This window comes from Sinohyriopsis cumingii, chromosome 4 (assembly GCF_028554795.1).
Source record: "Sinohyriopsis cumingii isolate HCF-2022 chromosome 4, ASM2855479v2, whole genome shotgun sequence".
Taxonomy (NCBI): domain Eukaryota; kingdom Metazoa; phylum Mollusca; class Bivalvia; order Unionida; family Unionidae; genus Sinohyriopsis; species Sinohyriopsis cumingii.
In genome coordinates this window covers 1713396-1733409 of record NC_142964.1, presented here as the reverse complement: position 1 = coordinate 1733409, position 20014 = coordinate 1713396, and the positions used below count along the sequence as shown (strand labels likewise).

At 39.3% G+C, this 20014-nt stretch overlaps 1 protein-coding gene across 1 annotated transcript in view; it reads right to left on the bottom strand.

Annotated features, from left to right (window-relative positions):
• Window positions 1-629: 629 nt before the first annotated feature.
• LOC149800526 (putative amine oxidase [copper-containing]) overlaps window positions 630-20014 on the bottom strand; it is a 39159-nt gene continuing 19774 nt past the window's right edge. The window contains exon 3 of the mRNA XM_089954458.1: window positions 630-1016. Within this exon, the coding sequence (XP_089810584.1) occupies window positions 720-1016 (297 nt within the window). The 3' untranslated portion in view covers window positions 630-719. The remainder of the gene's footprint in view (window positions 1017-20014) is intronic.

The window sequence follows — 20014 nt, the reverse complement described above, 5'->3', positions numbered from 1 at the left end:
GGGTTCATGTGAATGGCGTTGGTAACAAAGCGTCTTGCAGTGCTCTAATTTTATCATTAGAACTATCTTTCATGTTTAAATCATAAGTGTGTGTTTCATTGATTCAATCAATGTGAGTAAAAATAGAAGCTAAAAAAATAAAACAATCAACTTATCAATATGCAAAGGTGATTATGAATAGCCACTAAAGGTATAGAACTATATCTTGTAGCGGACACACTGGGGGATCTGAAGAGTTCATTAACTCGGTCGATACATAGATGCCTGTAATTAATCTTAACTCCGTTTAAAAGGTAAATTTATTTCTTTGAATGTTATATAAAAATATATGTACAGTATTTACGCTATTTCACTGATATACTACTCGCTGAATAAATGTTTTATTAAAAGAAAATTCGGCAAGGCTCGTTTCCTTTTAATGAAAAATGTATACATCTCTTGATATATCATTGATACAGCGTACATACTATATATATATTAAGCATCATTATCTATATTCCTCTTTCTATGCAGACCGGGCGGCCATTACCGGTAATGATCTCCGTAGTCGCTCGAGTTTTTTAATATAAGTTAGTATTACAAAATTGACTGCGTACAGCAGGTACGTAGTGGCAGTACAACACAATAAATCGTGCTTTAAGGTTTATTTCCAATAACAGTTGATCAAAAGGTTAGCTGGTGGCACCACTATAGTTTTAACAAGGATAATATTTGGACGTCTAAGAAAATAGAAAAGTACTATTTCTTTCAAGAAGACTTTTGGGGAAGCTGTTCTGAGGCTGACAGGTTGCCGGATCGGCTGCACCGTATTCCTCAACTATGGCACCAGCAAGAGGCTGCCTTTTGTCTCTTGGAGTTATACGCACTGCATCACGGGAATTCATGGAAGGATCCTCTGCAAAGTAGTTGAACGGAATAATGAAGAAAGACATCTGGCTTCCTACTGTGTTGGCGTTAGGGATATTTTCTGTCTGGGGAATATGATGCGCTCCGAGCGTGATCCATGCGATGAGATCCTACAAAAGAAATGATGATCACTTTGATATAATATAAAGATCTGGTAAACAAAACAAAAACAAAATAGAACTCAGGGATTTTAATTATTTTCGTATGAAAATTCACACAGATTGCTCAGATCTACAAAATACAAAATAACTTTCGAAAACTTGAAGTGCGTTGAGACACATGTTTTGTTCGAATCTAGGGTTGTTCCGTGTTTTCGAGGTTACCGGGAATAGAAGCGTTGCATCAGGAATAAGTGAAAGTCACGATTTATCCTGAGTGTTCAAGTTATCGATGTTTGAAATATGGAGGATGCAAGAGAGGTAAACTATAAAATATTTTTTGGTGATAAGAATATAGCATTGCCCTAAGTCAAGGTAATCGATCCAATTGCATATGTATAGAAAGTTTACTTATGTATTATGTATATAAATGGGTATAACCGTTTTGATTACTGATACAGAGTAAGTGTAGTTCGTTCTAATTTGGAAGACCTTATCAATAATTAATCTTGTTGCGTTGTGCGAGAAAACGTGTTAACAATTCCTGCTCATGTTTATAAATGTCTTCCGATATAATTCGTAATTCAAAGTAATTTGGGTAATGCCAATAATTGTTATATTCTATTACGACTTTAGACCGATTTTGAAACAAAGAAACTGCCAGACCGTGCATTACCCATTTCGTTACAGTCAATTTCGCGGTTAATTCAAAGAGAACATTGCTGGGGTGGTGATATACTCTGTTTGTTTTGCAATCAGCCATTCATATCACCGGTTGGTTTAGGTTTAGAGACAGGAAAACTCGACATCATAATATATCAGTGTTATTAGAGTTGACAGTTTTCAAAGTGACCACCGGTATCCAATCAGCACTAGAATAATCAAATTTTGAGTGGGTTTCTTACGCAACCATAGTCCTGTAACATTAATTTTGGAAGAATCAATACAGGTTTGGAAGTGACTAAAGGAACCTCCCGTACTCCGAGAACATATTGTATCCCCGTAAGAAAGATTGGGAAAAAAGGAGTTCTAGGAAATTGGGAAGAGATTTGCGAGTAAAGTTTTCTGAGGTAAACTATCTTCGTCCCAGTCTGTCTTACTTTTTTTACAGGGTGTCGTAGGATTTATACGTTATTATGTGCATTTAATTTAGTAGAACTTTAATTTTCTATGTATAGCTGAATTACCAACATGGTTTAATGTAGCATATGATGAATTATTAATATTAAAGATTAACGCATGTAGTTGTTAGGATAGAATCGAAGTGGCTGGTGTAATCTGCTACGATTTTGCATCTTGGTGCATAACTGAATTTAATAGTGATTAGTGCTAGAACTTGTACATTTTTGTATTTGAATATATAGTTGTGGATTATGCCGAGTTGGTCATTGTTGGCCTTGTGTTCGAATAATTAGGCATTTTTACATTTTTATTTTTTAAAATAATTTGTAAGGTAGGAAATGCATTGGAATATTGTTGATGTTGATAGTTTACTATATAGAGAATTAAGGGACATGTGTGTATGTATTGTGATATTGTTGTTGTTATAGCTTGATTATAGAATGAGCATGTGTGGAATATCTAGATGAGTTGACCTAATGATTTAATTGTCATTATGCTTATTGAAGGTATGTGAGATCATGTTCATTCTCGTGTGATTGAGCAATGAATCAAAATTGTACGTCCCTTCTAATCCACAGGAAGCTCTCCGAGTGGCATAGGATGCCACCTGTGGATTAGAGAGAGGAGAAGACGTTGAGAGCACGTGGAAATAGGCAGTCGTGCGAAAGCGGAGGGCCGGCAGAATATACAGTTGTGCGAAGGCGCAGGGCCGAAGAACGAAAACAAGGGTACCGGAATTGCCGAATCGGGATACAAGGCGCAAGTTACAGTTGTGTAACATAGAAGAGAAGCGGGAAGGAAATACTTTCACCCTTAATTTCGCGTGATGAAATTACTGGCAATTTGATTAGGTCTTGTATTGATTGCAAGCAATTACATTGAAAAAGTATCTTGTAATTGTGGAATACCGTGATATATTTTATCGTTATGCCTTTTATCTTATTCTTTTTTCTATTGTATACACCTTGACCGTCGGCCTTGCTGACTGGGGGCTCGGGGCTATTTAATATTTTCATTATCCGTTCTTCTCCGGCGTTAGTAATAATTCCGTAGTGGGCACGTGACATAATCTATGACAAATTGTATGTCATTCTTGTGATAAATATGGTACTCATAACAAAGCAACAATGTTTATTGAATGCAGCTGTCTTCTAACAAGCATCAATGACATTATCTGATATACATTTTCCATTGTGTTTCAAGTATTTGTGCAGTTCACGCTACACATTTAACTCTGAAACGATAAACTTTGGATATCTCGGACAAAGGTAGTTAATAAGATGAGAGCAAAAGCAGTGATGTAATACGTTCGACACGAAATTCCGTCAGTGAGTATCTAATAACAAAAACATGCGCACGTTGCGTTCAAATTGATTTGAGAGTGAATGAAGACATCCAAGCACGCATTTTTTAAAATCGGATCTGAGAAGAAAAATCATTTATTAGATACAATAAGGCTCGGGTGAATATTGGCGATCAGCTGTGGCTCTTCAAAATGCAAAGCATAGGCTTAAGACAATCCGACATATAGCGTGATGTTGACTTATTATGTTTGCAATGGTATTGTCATGAAATCTCGTGCTCTAACTTTCGGCTGAAAATGGTTTACAATCGGATGTTATCGATCCGCATTAGGATTAATCCGTACACATGTGAAAACAATGGCAAGGTTTCTCAGTCCTAGGGAGATATTATGTTGATGTTATATAGGTTTAATGGAACACATCGATGTTTATGACCAATATAGTTCAAGTATTATTCAGATGATTTGGCATATACGACATTAACAGCGGCGTTGGAGCTTTAAATCGTGATTTCTTGAAAAAGTATTTGTATAAAAAATTGTTTGAAAATAAGTGGGTTTTGTAATTTATGTATAAAGGTTTAGTAAACAATAAATATGGCTTTTTAAAATTCGGTTATGCAGTTACATCAGAAAATCGTTCTCCAACATGTCAAGACATAGAACTATTAAGTAGTTATAGGGGATACATTAGCGTCTATGGCATTCACAGTCAAAAAAAAAAAAAAAGACCGTGGGAACGTTTAGCGTCAAGACTTTTCAGATCACTCTCGGAACTTTTAGCGTCGAGCGGAATTGAACATTGGGAATACTGAGCTTTTATAACCACAAGGTAAAGTTGGGCTTTTGTTAGGGACAATAAGAATTGAATAGGTAAGGTGACATCAGCGTACTAGACATTGGTAACAATGTGGCAATGGTTTGACCTCAATACACGCTACTCTACGGATAGATAAATACAGTAGAGATATAGACTTAGACAACACATAGACATATATTGATGAACATCAATTATAACACCTAAACTATAAAATCGACTAAAAAATACTTTAGGCAAAGAGAATAAATATCTTTACGAGGCATATGAGTGGCCCTGGAAAGGACATTTGGGTTTCTTCTTCTTGTGTTATAGTTTCTTCTTTCCCTTCACCGTCTTCTTAGTTTTCTTATTGTTGTTGTCTTCTTATTTTTAAATTTGTTTCCTAATTCCTGTTTCTTCTTTACCTATGCCTCTTTCTTCCTCTTCTCATTCTCGTCTTTTTTTCCGATCTTTCCCTTCCTTTCACTCATTCTTATTATATCCTCTTCATCATCCCTCTCCTCTTTTCTTCATTAATTATTTCCTATAGCATGCCCTTTGAGTTTCATAGATTATTGAATTCCATCTTTTCTCGATGGGGATGTATTCATAAAACTCGTCATCCAGTTTGACTAACATTTCTTCGATCATTCCCAAATTATCGAGAACGTCTTGCAGCTTCTTCATTTTATCAAGGTGATTACTTGCCATCTTGGTGTATTCAATGTTGAATGGCGCGGATGACAAACGCTCGACTTTATCTGTCAATCACGGACGTAAGGGAAAACATTCCTTACTCTAACTTCATATATTATCTACTACAAATCAAACGTACGCGAACGCATAGAAATACAATATATACTACCCATACAAACGTAGGCAAACGCATGCAAACCTCAAATATACTATCGACACGAACGTACGCGAACTCATACAAAGACAATATCTATCATCCACACATGGGAAGAGGAAAAAAAAAAACTAAAATATACTATCCACATAACGTACGCGCACGCATACAAACACACATATATACACACAACGTACGCGAACGCATATAAACACATTATCTACTATACCATCAAACGTACGCTAACCCATACAAAAACATACACTCAAACACATACACACACAATCACATCAGCAAAGGAGTAAATGTTTTTAAATAGCCTCTTTTCTAGAGATTTGGTTATCCATGGAAAGGACTGTTTTTCTGAGCTTCAGATACACCTGCTCAATACTGACATCTCCCAGGTCTGGCTCAAACAAGCAACGTCAACTCAAGTCCTCCTCCCAATTGATATGTGTGCTTGGGAGCGCATAGGCGGGTTGAGTGTACTCATCATCCCAGTCTTCACTTTGTGGCTAAGTGAGGACTTCCCTCTGTTTTCTATTTTGTTGTCAGGGATGATGAGGTCTCTTTATCTCTGGCACTGGTACTGGTTGCTGTAGCTGACGTTGTTGTGGTGCCGGTTGTAGTGGTGGAGGTGTTCTCACCTCACTCCTGACCTCAAACAGAGGTCTCAGCATGATGTTAGGCAATATAGTTATTTTGTTTTCCTTCTCATTTTCTTTCTTTTTCTTCTTTTCCTCCTCCTCTATCCTATCACTTTCTGATATGGCCTCCATGGTTAGTTCATCTGGTTTGTGCCTGGCATACTCAAGGTGCATCTGAAACTCCAACAATTTCGCTATTCTGCTACTTAATTTCTCGAAGTTGATGCGTCTATGTTAGGTAGCATAACCGACGAATGCTGCCCTTTATATCTGTGAATCACGGACGTGAAAGAAAACATCTTATGACACTAAAACTTACATTGATCATACCATCACTCCATAAACATGGAATGCTCGGACCTAAAACAAAACAGAACCTCACGTCTTACCTGCAAACACTAACTACAAACACAATCGCCTATATGCTTTTTGACAAGCTAGGGAAGCTACCAGACACACTTCTTTTTTTCTTTTTTTTTTTTTTTGCTAACATAAGCAAAGAAACGAATTGCTTATAGACATACTTCTAATTTTACGAGTACAGACAAACAAAAATACACAAATTGTTGTCAATTGATTTAGTATATCGTTTCCAGAGTATCGGGGTAAACCTGAAAAAGACTATCTTTTGTGGACGGGGAGTTATGGCAATCTTGTATCACCTAAGATTGCGTAAACGTCTGGCAGCAGGCATTCTCACAGGATAAGGCCTACTTCTTCGGTAGGAGAAGTAGAACTCTTTCGTGTCCATACGGCAGTCGACAAAACGTCTGTCTGGTTCATGTTCTTGCTGTTGCTGCTGATCTCTTTGTTCCTGAAATCTGTGTTTCGCCGTCCACTCTTATTGTTCTCCTATCAGTTTTCGGTCACTTTCAAGATTCTAAAAATCCACTTCGCTGAACAAAGAATGCATGAAATTGTTGACGGAAGCTACTCTATCATCGACTCCCGGATTGAAATGTCGTTATTTTCGCGTAGACTTTCAAGTACAAGTAACTGCTATTTAGATCGATGTAATCTTCCGGCTTTCCTTTGATTTCAAACGCAATTGTAGCTGAATCGGTCAAAGAGGAGACGGGATACAATTCTACCCATTGGGATCATTGCATCCTCATCATGGTGGATGGCATGGCAATTAGACCCAGTTCAGAATTCGAACAGGCTCAAGACTCTTGGTGCATCATTTCTTTCATTTTTTATCTATGTGAATTTTAATAATCAAAAATGTCTAAGTCTCGGACGGGTCTTCTTTTCTTGGTCTTTCCTGCTCTATGGGTGTGAACGATTTTGGAATGGTGTCTTCGTCGTCTCTTTCTGCCTTGTCCTTGCTATGGTGTCAGGGAAGCACGAATACCTGACTCGGTAGCGTCCAGAGAATTCATAGGAGTTTCTCGTAGGCCCAAAATATATGTACCCGTTTGAAGCAAGAAGTTTGTGCCTGCTCAAAAGAAAGCTTCTTTAGCGTTTTGTTTTTTGTTTTTCAGTGATGACATTTTGGAGACATTCTTAGCCTTTCCCGAAATCGGCATATTTCAAGGCGTGCAATCCTTGTGTCACCATCGGTTTGAAAGCGGGAGCCACTGAACGAAAGGCCGATTTCAACATATCTCCTAAATCTTGTACTCGTTGTCAATCGACACCTCGATACACAGGATACATGTCCTATAGCCACTTTATAGTAATCAATCTTAACACCTTTTTGGATCTGATCAGGGCTTAGCCAAAGGCTGTCATCAACCCGTCAACAATCGTGTTCACCAAATGTCGACCGCTAAATTAATAACCTGGCGGAAGTTTCACCGTGTAGATGCTTAATGGTGAATTACTTTTTACTAGTTCAGAGTGATGTGAAAAGACAATTTTAGTCATCTCGCGTCGCAATTGTTCGTTCAGGATTTCGACATGGAAAGTGCATTGCGTTTCAATGATGTTTTGAATTTGTGTAGGGTAAATAATTTTCACCAAAGCCACTTCCTAATGCGCTTCGGGATCAAAATGAATGTTCTGATGTAATTTGGTCATGTAATAACACAAAGTGTTGCTGGGAAACACCTCCATGGAACTGTCACTGGGTACCGTTAATTAAAATTGGTTGGTGTTGTTCAAATTTCCAGACTTCTGTTGTCTGAGGGGTCATTTGAAGTGAGAGGGGTGTCTAAAAGGGGATTGTGGTGTTTGGAGTGGTGACTGTTGTTAGAGTGACTGACATTGGACACAAGACTGTCGTTGTTCCCGTTAAAGGAGTATTTCATGGAAGGATTGGAAGAAGGTAACCAAACAACTGCTCAGCAATATGGTCCAAAATTGTTTGTCTCCCTGCTAAAACTCAAATTGGCAATGCCAGCACCAAAGACACAATACACCGCAAAGATTTGGCAGAAAAGGACGATTTGCCTTTTAGGCACACGTTCTCCACACCATAAACACAAGGGTTGCTTCTGTAGATCTTGCACATAAGAAGACGTGGCTACGGTTGACGTGGCAGCGGTTGAAGCTGTGTTGAAGGGCGTGATGGTAACTTCCTTCTATAGTCAATGACTTGCAAAGCGTCGATTTAAGAATCAAAACTTGGAGGATTTTCTTTCCTACCTACTTTGACTTCTTTGACACGTCATTTTCCCACTTTTCAGGTTCTTCGTTCCAGAACGCTTTCGATGCCAGGCACTTCCTCTTCTTTTTTGGTTACGCGTAGTAACTCGGGAAAGTAAAACGTTCCTTTAATACTTCCCCGTTCATGTCTTCCAATTTATAGACGGCATGATAACGGCAACGCTATCATCCAGTGACACGAAATAATTAAGTTGTCCAGTCTGGAAAGTAACCTTTGTCGAAAGTGCGTTTGCTTTTGCCAATGAGTTCCCAAGCTCCTACTTCCAATACTCCACCTCTCTTGGGGACAGCCACTGTCAGGCACGTACCAAACAGGCTCTCATAAACGGTCACTTCGTTGTCGGGAATCACTGGGGGGGGGGGGGGGGCAGCACATCCGATGCTTCGATAGTAAGATTGGCTGTACGCTTGGACCAGGTGCGTTAAGATGTACTTGAGAGAGTGTTGATACGTAAACCTTTTCCACGTGCGTTCTTAAAAGATGTGTTTAAAACGTTCCACGATGCTGAGTTTTGGTTTCGGGATTTTCGGTGGAAAAAAAAATAAATGTATCGTTTTTTAATTCTTTTTGGAAAGCTTGGTTAAGAAATTCGGTGCCTTTCTCGGTTTGCCATCCAAGAGGGCGATGGACACTTTGTTTCAACACTAGTTTGAGGGCTCGAACAAACCCATTGCTCGATTTGGAAGTCAATGGTACGACCCAGGCAAATTTGGAAAAGACGTCGATGACACAAAACAAATAGTTGTAGCCACGATTGTATGTGGCCAAGTGAGACGTATCAGCTAAATCGTCTTGCCATTGATGATCTATACCCTCCACTCGGGTGCGACCTCTGGAAACTTTCTTCGAATGGGTTTGTAAAGTATGCATGGCTGGTTCTTTTAACAATCGTTGCGCTTGAAGTAAACGGAGGCTTTTAGACTCGTTTGGCAGCCAGATACAACTTTTTAACTCCTCCGTAACCTGCAGGATGGGATGGATCGTAAAATCAATGCTGGCTAACACTCTTTCCATGTTGCAATAAGCCACACAGTCTTCGCTGATGCAACTTCAGATGGGGCAAAATGGTGGTTTGGAAACGAATTTACGTGCCCTATGTGCCACGGGAGTAGAAGTCGAGGGAAGTGGTAGTAGGGTTGGAGGTAGTAACGTGGTGGCTTTGGTCTTCTTTTCTTTTATCACTTCTAGTTTCAATTCTTTCCTTTTGACTTCTGTCGAAGGATGAGTGGTAATCGGCTTTGTAACTCTAACTTTCAGTTCTCGTTTCGGAGTGGGGGTAAGTGGTCAACAAGGACGCTGCAATCTTACTATAATGTGAGCTGCTCGCGGCGTTTGACAGATTTCTCATACCTTTTCCTCCTCAGGCATTCGTGGAAGTGCATCTGTGTTGACCGCTGCAGATGGTGACAGACTTTTCATCAGAGCCTTAAAATAGAGTTGCCAGAGCTGTTGTTTCGTCTGCAGCTTTTTGGTGAAAGAGTTGCAGCCTTTGTATCAGTTGACTACCTTAGCGATTGGTCTGTTTCAGACAAATAGTTGCGATCCATAAACGATTGCAATTCGTGCTGTAGCCGGGACATCTAGGTCAAATGAAACATTGGGAGGCAAATGCCGGGTCCGTTGTTCCTGCCAACGATGGTATTCCATCCATCGTTTGTAAGGCACTAAAGCCAGTTCGCGTCCTTCCATTCGATTTCAGAGGTCATGTCGGAGATCTTTTGACTCCAGAGATCCCTTTTATCTTCTTGGCCATTTTATCTTGGACCAGTAGGTAAAACTCCTCCCAAGAGTCCTCCCAGCATGGCTCTCGCTAATCCTTTGACAAGACGTCCTAAAATATATCCTCCGCGTTGCACCATCGTCTTTTCTGTGGACGCATGGGTGTTTTCTTTTGGAACTGTTGACGACGAACATGTCGATGTTTGGGTAAGCATTCTTTCTGGTGCTTAGACAAATGTATCATGCCTTTCAAGACGTTGAGACAACATTTGTTCACGTTAGCGATGACATCACTGGAGGCTGATTGAATGAGTTCTTTCGCATTGCAAAAGGAGCTCTGAACAAGACTGACAACATGTCCCAATATTTCGCTAAACGAGAAGTCAGTCCTTTCCCATTCTTTTCTTTTATAGCCAGAGAGTGGTGTGCACTTTTTTAGGGGACAACTGTTTGGGTCAGAAGCAAAATACACAATAAAGTCAATCGCTTGTCATGCGTTCTTTTATCAACAAATCTTTCCTTTTGGTTGCTCCTCTTCTTCTTCGAACTGTTGTGTCTTTGATGACGTTGATGATTGGTTAAGTATTTCTTCGGATGGCGAGTCTGTCCTTTTCTTTTTACTTTTACTTTTTCGCCAGAAGAATAACGATTATAATGGTGTGCGCATCTTTGATACAATGATACCCATTCTTTACTGATGGTTTGTTTCTATGCTGAAATGCGTCGCCACTAATTGTCTTCCGTCGTATCAACTCGATGACAGGTATGACACGTCTTGGAGAGGTTCGCAACGGATTAAATCTGGACAATTCTTGCTTGAACAATTCCAGTAAACTCAGTAAAATGACCGATTGCACTTGGACGTAGATTTTGGGGGCAGGTATATTGCGATCAGCTGATATTGCAGCTATGGATGATGAAGGTGTCACAGCTGGCGAATAAGTTCTTGTTGACGCGGGTTTCTAAGATGACCAGGTGGGTTTGGCTAGGGTCAGACACGATCCCGTCGTTCTTGCCAGAAATGCCTTCCACAAACAAAATGGATTCGCCTTGACTATCTCGCAAGATTCAAGAAGACTGTACGCCGATTGTCACTCTTTTTGTAACGCCACGCGATCCTTTGAATTGGACGATCGATCAAATGATGTTAATGTTCGGTCAAAAGTTTGACCATTCATGTTTTGCCTGAACCGCTGAGTTTGGTATTTAACATGTTAAAGGATGGCGAAGATACAAGGCCTCCCAACGTGCACGATCTAAGTTTTCGTCGATGACTTTGAAAGTAGAGGAAGAGTGAGCAGCGACAGTATAGGTAGCTATCGTGCAGGGAATGTCACTTTTGACACGACGACAGACAAGAATACAGTTTTAATACTTTTATCAGGACACGTTTATTTCAATATATGTTTAAAATGGAACAGAACGAAAGACACATATACATAAAAGCAAAATGGTTAAGATAAAATACACATTACAACGATCAAAGTGGAATATAAACAAGTCACTGTACAACATGTGTTTGGTAACAATGGTGTCCTGGGGACAGCATGTAATGTTCTTACAGTCTCTACACAGGGTACAGTCACACAGGTGTCTTTGTTGTATCTCCACTGATAAAGGCCGTGGCATGGAAGCCAGTTTTTATACCTCGTTATGTCGAAGGCAAGAAGTTTATTTTCTCCACAGAGATGACCATACTCAAGTGGCGAATCTAAATGGTTTAGTCACTAACATGCACATCACACTCTGTTCAAAAGGTTTTCCTTGAACTAAGTTTATATTGTGAGAAAGATTTTAGTAATCCTCTAACTCTGCTTCTGGAATTCGTTGCAGTATGTCTACCTTGTAATCACAACAAACCAATCAGTCTCACCCACGTCCAGTTTAACAATGTCTGACCACTGTAACACTTTCGTTTGAATCAATCTTATGATAGCATTCAGGTACCAGTGGTGCAAACATCGGTGACGTAAAGGATGCAATTGTTATTTGCGTTTCATTTGTATTTTGACCAGCCCTCCATAAATGCGTTTTCTTAACTCCACGGGCAAACCAATAATGTTCTCTTGCAAAGTATCCGTGACAGCCAGTGTTTATACACACGTTGAGGGTTACTTCTGAATGCCCCTTTGTTTTATTAAAGTTTCCTCTTCTTTACTGGATGAATCTGACCAAACAAAAGAGCATAGTTTCTTCTGAGGCGCTTTCACTCTATAGTCTATCCTTACACAAACAGTATTTGTTGATACATCTAACACACGCTCACAAAAGCCTTCTCGTAATGGTGTGATGTCCAGTGGCTGATCCCACACATGCCATGGTAAATTTAAACAGTCTTTATAATTATTTTCCAGCTCTTTGCTGTCTGGATTTTCACAATTTATTTGAATCTTGAAATACGTACCTCGATATCCATTAGGTAGTTGTTGAAGGTCCGACAACTTGAATCATGTTACTTATGGCATAAAATGGATAACTTTAAAGTTGACGATTGTTAGGATGCAAATGTTTCTTGCTTTTCACTTATAACTGTACCAACTCTCCGTATATGCGTTCTCTCAACTCTACAGGAAAACCACGAATGTTCTCTTGTAAAGTATCCTTCCAGAGATTACTGAGGTCGTCCCACTAATTTTTTCTGTTCCCACTCGTGAAGTGAACCACCGCAACTGAAACACGTGTCTTTATCCCCTTCCCGAAGTAGATAAGTCCGGCTCTTGCTAATCCGTTGGGGGTAGGTCCTCCCAGATATTTTTGTCACTTTCCTTGGAACATTTGGAATCGATTTTCAAAGTTAAATTATTCACGCAAACGCACGGGGAACGAATATTTGTCTTTGACATGCTCATTTTGATTAGGGTACGGTGAAATCCGCAGGATTTTGCTCATGATTGGATGACATCCGTAGGGTTGTAGCCGCATGGTCTCGCGTGGAGGGTGACATCCACCATGGAAACCAGTAAAGAATCCACGATATCAAGTGGCATCGCTTTCGCATCCGTTGGTTTGACACGCACATCATCACTTTCAATGGTAGCTGTAATGGTACTAGTAGTCATGGAGATGTTCACGTGCTGTCTTGCTGCTATATTCATAAGATTCACATGCTGTCTTGCTGAAGTAGTCACACGTGGCACATCATACAGGTGGCATTCATCCGTACTCCGTACAAACTGTCCCGTGGGTTAAGTGGGTACACCAACTTATAACTTTCCACAATTTGTTTAAACTCAGGATCGGTTTTCAAACGGTGCTCGTACTCGTGTTCCCACATTTCCACCACTTGGTATCCTTGCTGTTCTAACTTCAAGCGTCGCTGACAAGTAACCTGTTACAAGTCATCCATGGTTCGTTGTAAAAACTGATTTTTAGTGCCACGTTGAGGGGAGCAAAGGGGATATCTGTGAAGTAAATACCCGTTAAACTCGTACATGATCTTGGTGTTTTCTTCGTTACAAAAGTCATCTACCGAAGACGGTCCGATGATCTTTTCGCCAGTTCAGTTGCGGATTGAAGAAAAAAAAAAACCAGGAATGGGAAGCAATCAGCTTTAACTGCCTTAAGCTTCTGCCACGGCCAAAGGTTTATTCTGGACTTGCTCCTGTCGATGACTATTTGGTAGAAATCATTAGGGCTGATATCTCAGGTGTAGCAACAGGGTTAGGCTCTTTGGCTTGCCAAAATGTCTAAGAGTACCGTCGCCGTTTGATTTTCGCTGTCCACCTTCTCTCCTAGACCTTTTTCTTCTCTGATGTTGTTTCTTCTTCCTGTTGTTTCCTTTTTCTTGCCTCTTCTTGCTGTTGCTGTTGAAGGAGAAAAGCTTGTTATGCATCTTTCTACTGCTGTAAAAAAAATCTCCAATTCTTTCTGTCCCTGTTTAAAATCCTCGACGTGTGGTAAAGAAGGGGAAAGTAGCGATGGTGCTTGTACCGGAACAAATTCTTGCGAAGAAGAGAGAAAATCCATTATCTCCCCATTAAAATCGGTCTCTTCTGGAAGTAAATCTGTGTTGACATGCTATGCCATCTTGTCTCCACAGCCGGTTCACCCCAGTTCATCGTCTTCTTAGTTACCGTCATGATTGAAAACATTGTCGCATTGATTCACTGCGCACAAACGCTAGCACATCTATATAAGGAATGTGACGTCACCGGCAGCTCTCTTCGGATTGGAAGACTGACTCCGTTTTGTGACTGAATTTTGTAACGTGAATTGAGATTGGTGAAAAAAACTAAATCGGTTTCGATCCGCTCTTCCACTATAAATAAAAGCTGCTCACCTCATCCCTTTCAACTGTTCTCGTCACATGATGTCGACTAACATTGAATCATCTACCCTCCTATCGTCAGTGCTGTTCCATACGGACTTATCGATGCATGTCAGATCATCATGGACGATCATCCGGACCACCGATACGAGCGTTTGGAAAAGAATAATATATGCGGAGAAACAAGGCTGTCTAAAGACAGTCCTCATCTACGGTCCAGAAGTCAGAAGTTTGATGAAGAGAATAAGACCCATGATATGCCCTCTATTTTAACGGAATGATATTAACAATTATTTCAAAAGCCTTTTTTCAGGGCCAATCATATGTCTCGAAACGATATTTATTCTCTTTGCCTAAAATCGTTATGGTCGATTATATAGTTTATGTGTGATATACTGATCTTTGCCTCTAGCTAGAATAGTGCGTATTCAGGTAAAACCCTTGCCACATTTTTACCAATGTCCAGTACCATGAAGTCACCTCATATGTTCCATTCCTATTGTCCCTATACAACAGCTCAACTTTCCCTTGTCGTTATACAGGCCAGACATTCCCCATGTTCAATTGCCCTTGACGCTAAACGTTCTCAGGGTGATCTGAAAAGTCTTGACGCTAAACATTTCCACGACCTTTTTGACTGGGATTACCATTGACGCTAAGGTATCTCCTATAACTACTACTATTTCATTTGTTTTCATTGTCACGTACAGTTCTGAAAGATCTGTTCATCATCATGAACATCTTATATTTTGAACTCCATTTCTTCTATCTATGCAAGTCAACATTTGGTTGGAAAGCAAGGCTCTAAGTTAAAATGCCTTTTCCAAGAGACTGTAGGTCTACAAAGCGAATGTAAATTGTAAAATCTTCTCAGTCAAGATAAGACGAAATAATATGAAAACAAAGGAACCAACAGCAACATCTAAAAACCCTTTATCGATCTTAAGAACGTAATAGATATCCATAATAATTTTCTAAAGCTTATTTCCAATTACTTCCAAATAGCATTTATTTCGAAGGTATAGTGCCATTCACTTTTGAAAATAAAAGGGAGTGTGGGCATAATCACTGAAAACAGATTATTATAAGTCACTTGAAAGCATGGTATACACGTGCATCCCATAAAACTAGACTGTCGTTTTGATGTTATTCACATAAAAGATCCATAACAGAGAAGATATGAAGACCAGAAACATATACGAAAGAGGAAGGAAGAAAGTTACGATCGTATGAATAGAAATTGCCTGATGATTAGAAGGAATAATGATATCCTGAAAAGGGATCAATCGCCTATTCTCGATGCTGATTAAGCATTCGCCTGCGTCAAGGGAAAGCATAAGTCGGAAACTGGAAGTAGCGTTTCGTTTGTAAACAAAGATCAAGAATTGATCCCCTTTGTAAATGGACCTGACATTGTTTTCGCTCAAAGGGATTATTTCAAATTGATTGAATGTTTTTTGTCGTCTGACCTTATTGTCGCATTCTATATCAGCAAAACAGTATGGGGAGTATTGCTGTGCTGAAAGGCAGCTTAGCCTCATGAGCATCGTATGAAACTTCATCAGCAACCAGGAACCGTATATATTTTTAAGAAAAGCGCTTCTCTTGCGGGTCTGTTAAAACAATTGTCTTGGTAGCATGCATTGTCAGAAAGAAATAAACACAGTTAATGTATATTATAAAGTGTGCATGATGAAGTGTAAGTGTTTTCAACTGCACATACCATTAAATATATATTTGCTAACGTAAAATGTTTTCTTGCCATCCTGTTATATACATCTATATTGTGTGTAACTCCTGGTATGTGATTTTATCTAATCTTTAAAATGTGTATTCATGCCTTTAAAATCGTACCTAATTTCTTCACTTAAATTTGGTATACGAGACCTGAATGTCTGAAGAGCGTTGTAGTTACAAAGGATCATTAACAAATGCTTACGTATGGCTTAATTTCTCAGTGGCTGTATGGAATTAGACAGTTATATAATATTTCTATAACGTCCCATTGGTTGGGCTAGTACACATGAGGACATACCGGCGAAAAGTAGTAGTTGTGTTTGTTAAGTAGGGTCTATTGCGCAATGCAATCGCAGTAGACGATTTATATATATATATATATATATATATATATATATATATATATATATATATATATATATATATATATATAGGTGCAGCTTTCAAATTAATTTGTCTTATGTGGTGATGATTGAGATTTTCGGTTTCTTCATTGTCTTTTAGAGTTCGTCGTTGTCGTTGTCTTCGTTAACCTCGGGAGTTCGAAAGTTTCCTTCACACGCTTTTTGTTATTTTCTTCGTCTAGTTTCCGTCGTTCTATCCAGTAAGATTCCAATCCTAGTTCATGTATTAAGGTCACCCGGATGAAATGATATGATGCAACAGTGACTTGAAATTTTATAAAATGGCCAAAATACACCATTCTGTAAAAGTACTGTACGCGTCACTCTTTGATCATTTTGACATTAAATAATATTTGCTGATTGTTTAACATTCTATTCTCACATAAGAAGTAAACTGTCTTCGCTCGAGTTGGTCTTGTTCGTTGTATTTTTTGAGATTTATAGATACGTTTGTTATCATAAGTTGTCGAGCACTAATTTAATACAGTCAAATTATGCGTGCCTTGTAGGTAATCAACGCCAACAGTCCAACATCTTATTTAATTTTGATTTTCGCCGGCAATCCAACCTATATTTAATAATCAGTCAAGAATGGAAGATGTTAAGTGATTAGGCCACACAGACACTTAACATCATGATGACAAGAATTTCATATTCAAACTTAATAGCGCTGGCGAGCGAACACTTAATGCATCCCAGTTCAATGTCGTCGAGCCAGGATTTGAGTGCATTTTTTTCATGTGCAAAGCTTAATGACTATCTCCGACCTATCTATGGAGATCGTGTACGCGCACACAAATGCGCTGATAACGACGTCTAGGTAATGACAATTCAGTACCTCAAAGTTATTAACCTACACCTTCACAATAATAATTCGATTCGTTTGCACATTAGCGCTGATTAGGCTGCCAGAGATTTTAATTGAGAAAATCTTAGATTTTGCTTTGCGAATCAGGCATGGAAAACCAGCAATTTTAATTCTGATCCTGTACAAACACTGATAGGCCAGATACTATTTATAGCTACTGTCCGAACCAAGATCAATAACTGTACTAGATTTGAGTCAAAGGCGCCTCGTTGGTGTCTCTCGCGTAAGGCGCTCACGGGTGATCTTAAACTCAACAAGCTTGCTGAAGAAACACCTGTGCGACCCGTTGATGGCAATTCGCGCAATTGCACATTATATACTGGGTTATCATCAAGCTCGCCGAGCGCGACCCGGGCGCGACCTGACGATCGAGCAATAATTGGCATGGCTAATCAATAGAGAGTTCATCTGTTTGTATGAGTATACACAGTCAAAATACGCAACACAATTTAAAGCTCCTATACATCAATAAAGTGGTTTTGTTGTTAATAAGCGACTGTGCCTGGAAGGGAAACTTATATTGGGTCATTCAAACAGCTAAAGGTCATAGTGGATCACAATTATGAGAAAAATATTATTGGCGTTCGCAGAGATTAGTTAAGCAATTGTATCCGTACTCATGAGAAACGAGAAAATCTTTCAGGCTGTCACGGATGATAAACAACCTTGGTGGATTATCGCCCCTCGTTTACAATGATGAGAGTGATCCCAAATTTGAATGCAGTTCTTGTGGGGGGGGGGGTTGGGGGGGGGGTCTACAACAGCTCAAATCAAAGTAACCAAACTAAAACAGTACAGAGCTGAGTAGTTCGATATATTACAGCTTGACACCACCACACTACTTTGGTCAAGTATGTTAGTTTCTTTCCCTGAGCTAGCTAACTCTTCAACAAAATAGACTTCAAGCTCTCTGTTTTATTCTAAGTTGTCTGTCTCTTTGCTGCTATATATCGTTGTTATAGTTGTTGTTATAGGGTTTAACTCCATTTTCAGCACAAGATAGGCTATACATGGCGGCTAGTATTAATGGTGGAGGAAGAACCCGGGAAAACACCGGAAAGAACCATCGACCCACGAGAAGCTACCGGCAAGCTTTCTCACATATCCACATTGGCCGAGCTTAAGACTCGAACCCACGCAGACAGAGGTGAGATGGCAGTGATCCGTGACGGAGAGCGCTTTTGACCACTCGGCCACTCGGGGCCCCTGCTATATATCGATTAGAGGACATGATCCATTACACTCTAGAATTAGAGAAACTCATAACCTTTCATTTTTTAATATTGAAAAACAAAAGACGAAATATTTCTTCTATTCTCTGATTGTAATTCAAAAGAAGAACCTCCGTGTGGAGGCGGTTCTTTGCTGACATAACGAATAAATTGAAAGTACTGACGTCAGTATATTTGTAAGTAGTTTTGACGTTTCATATTTTGGAATTTAATAATTAATAAGCACCTCCCCTGAGACTGACATTGCAATCACCAGTTATCACAGCTCGCTTAAACAAAAAGACCCCCCCCCCCACAAAAAAAGGCTAGATAATGGCCATTATATAGCTACTTTTTTATTTTTAATATGCATGGGAACAACCGGTTATTTGACCAACAGTGCTTCGAATCCTTGTGTAACCCAATCAAAGCGGCAAATCTGATCGAGCGTAAATATCCGCCGTTCTGGCCTTGATGATAGGGTTGTACAGAGAACATAACTTCGGAGAGAAGAAAATGGTGTCGAGTCAAATATTTTAAATTCATTGAGAGAAAAAGCTCTTGGTTCTTGTTGGCATTGTAACTTCTATGTTCAAGTGGTGCATGGATTGATGAAACATTTTTTTGTGCTTTCACATCTTACGAGGTAAGAGCACATTTTATACATGTGACAATTTGGAAAGAAATATGAAAAGTATTTACTCAGTCATTCACCCTCATGTAAATACTGAAAATATATTAGTACTAGTACTAGTCTTCAGTTATGAAAAGATTCTTTGCAAACAGGAAAGGTTATAAAAAAAAGCTGTAATTATCATTTCAATAATTCCATTTCGTAGGTTTAGGTTTCACGCTTTTCAATTCATTTCCTTAAGGATATCCAACTATTTATCACAGCGACAACTTGCGTTTACAAAATGAGCAAAACAGGATAGAAAGGGAAGGAACTCTATTACAAATTGTTGATTGTTCTTAAAGGATTCACGAGTTATTCCCTATTGATCCGTCTTAAACATACTAAACATGGATTTAAATCGGGAATTCACTAAATTATTCACGAATCTGTTGTTGTTGTGGGATTTAACGCCATTTTCAGCACATGATAGGCTATGCATGGCGGCCAGTATTAATGATGAAGGAAGAACCCGGGAAAGGCCCGCGAAGAACCACCGACCCACGAGGAGCTACTGGCAAGCTTTCTCACATACCCACATTGGCCGAATCCGAGACTCAAACCCACGCAGACAGAGGTGAGATGGCAGTGATCCGTAACGGAGAGCGCTTTAGACCACTCGGCCACTCGGAGCCCTTTCACGAGTCTGTGTAGTATACAAGCTTATATTATAGTAAAGTGGCCGTTACCTAAAAGTTAAATTTATTTTGTGGATCTTTCGTGTGTCAAAACAAAAGAAAAAAAAAAAAAAAAATTGCCTTGGTTAAGTAAAAGTGTATTGCCTTACCAAACACATTTG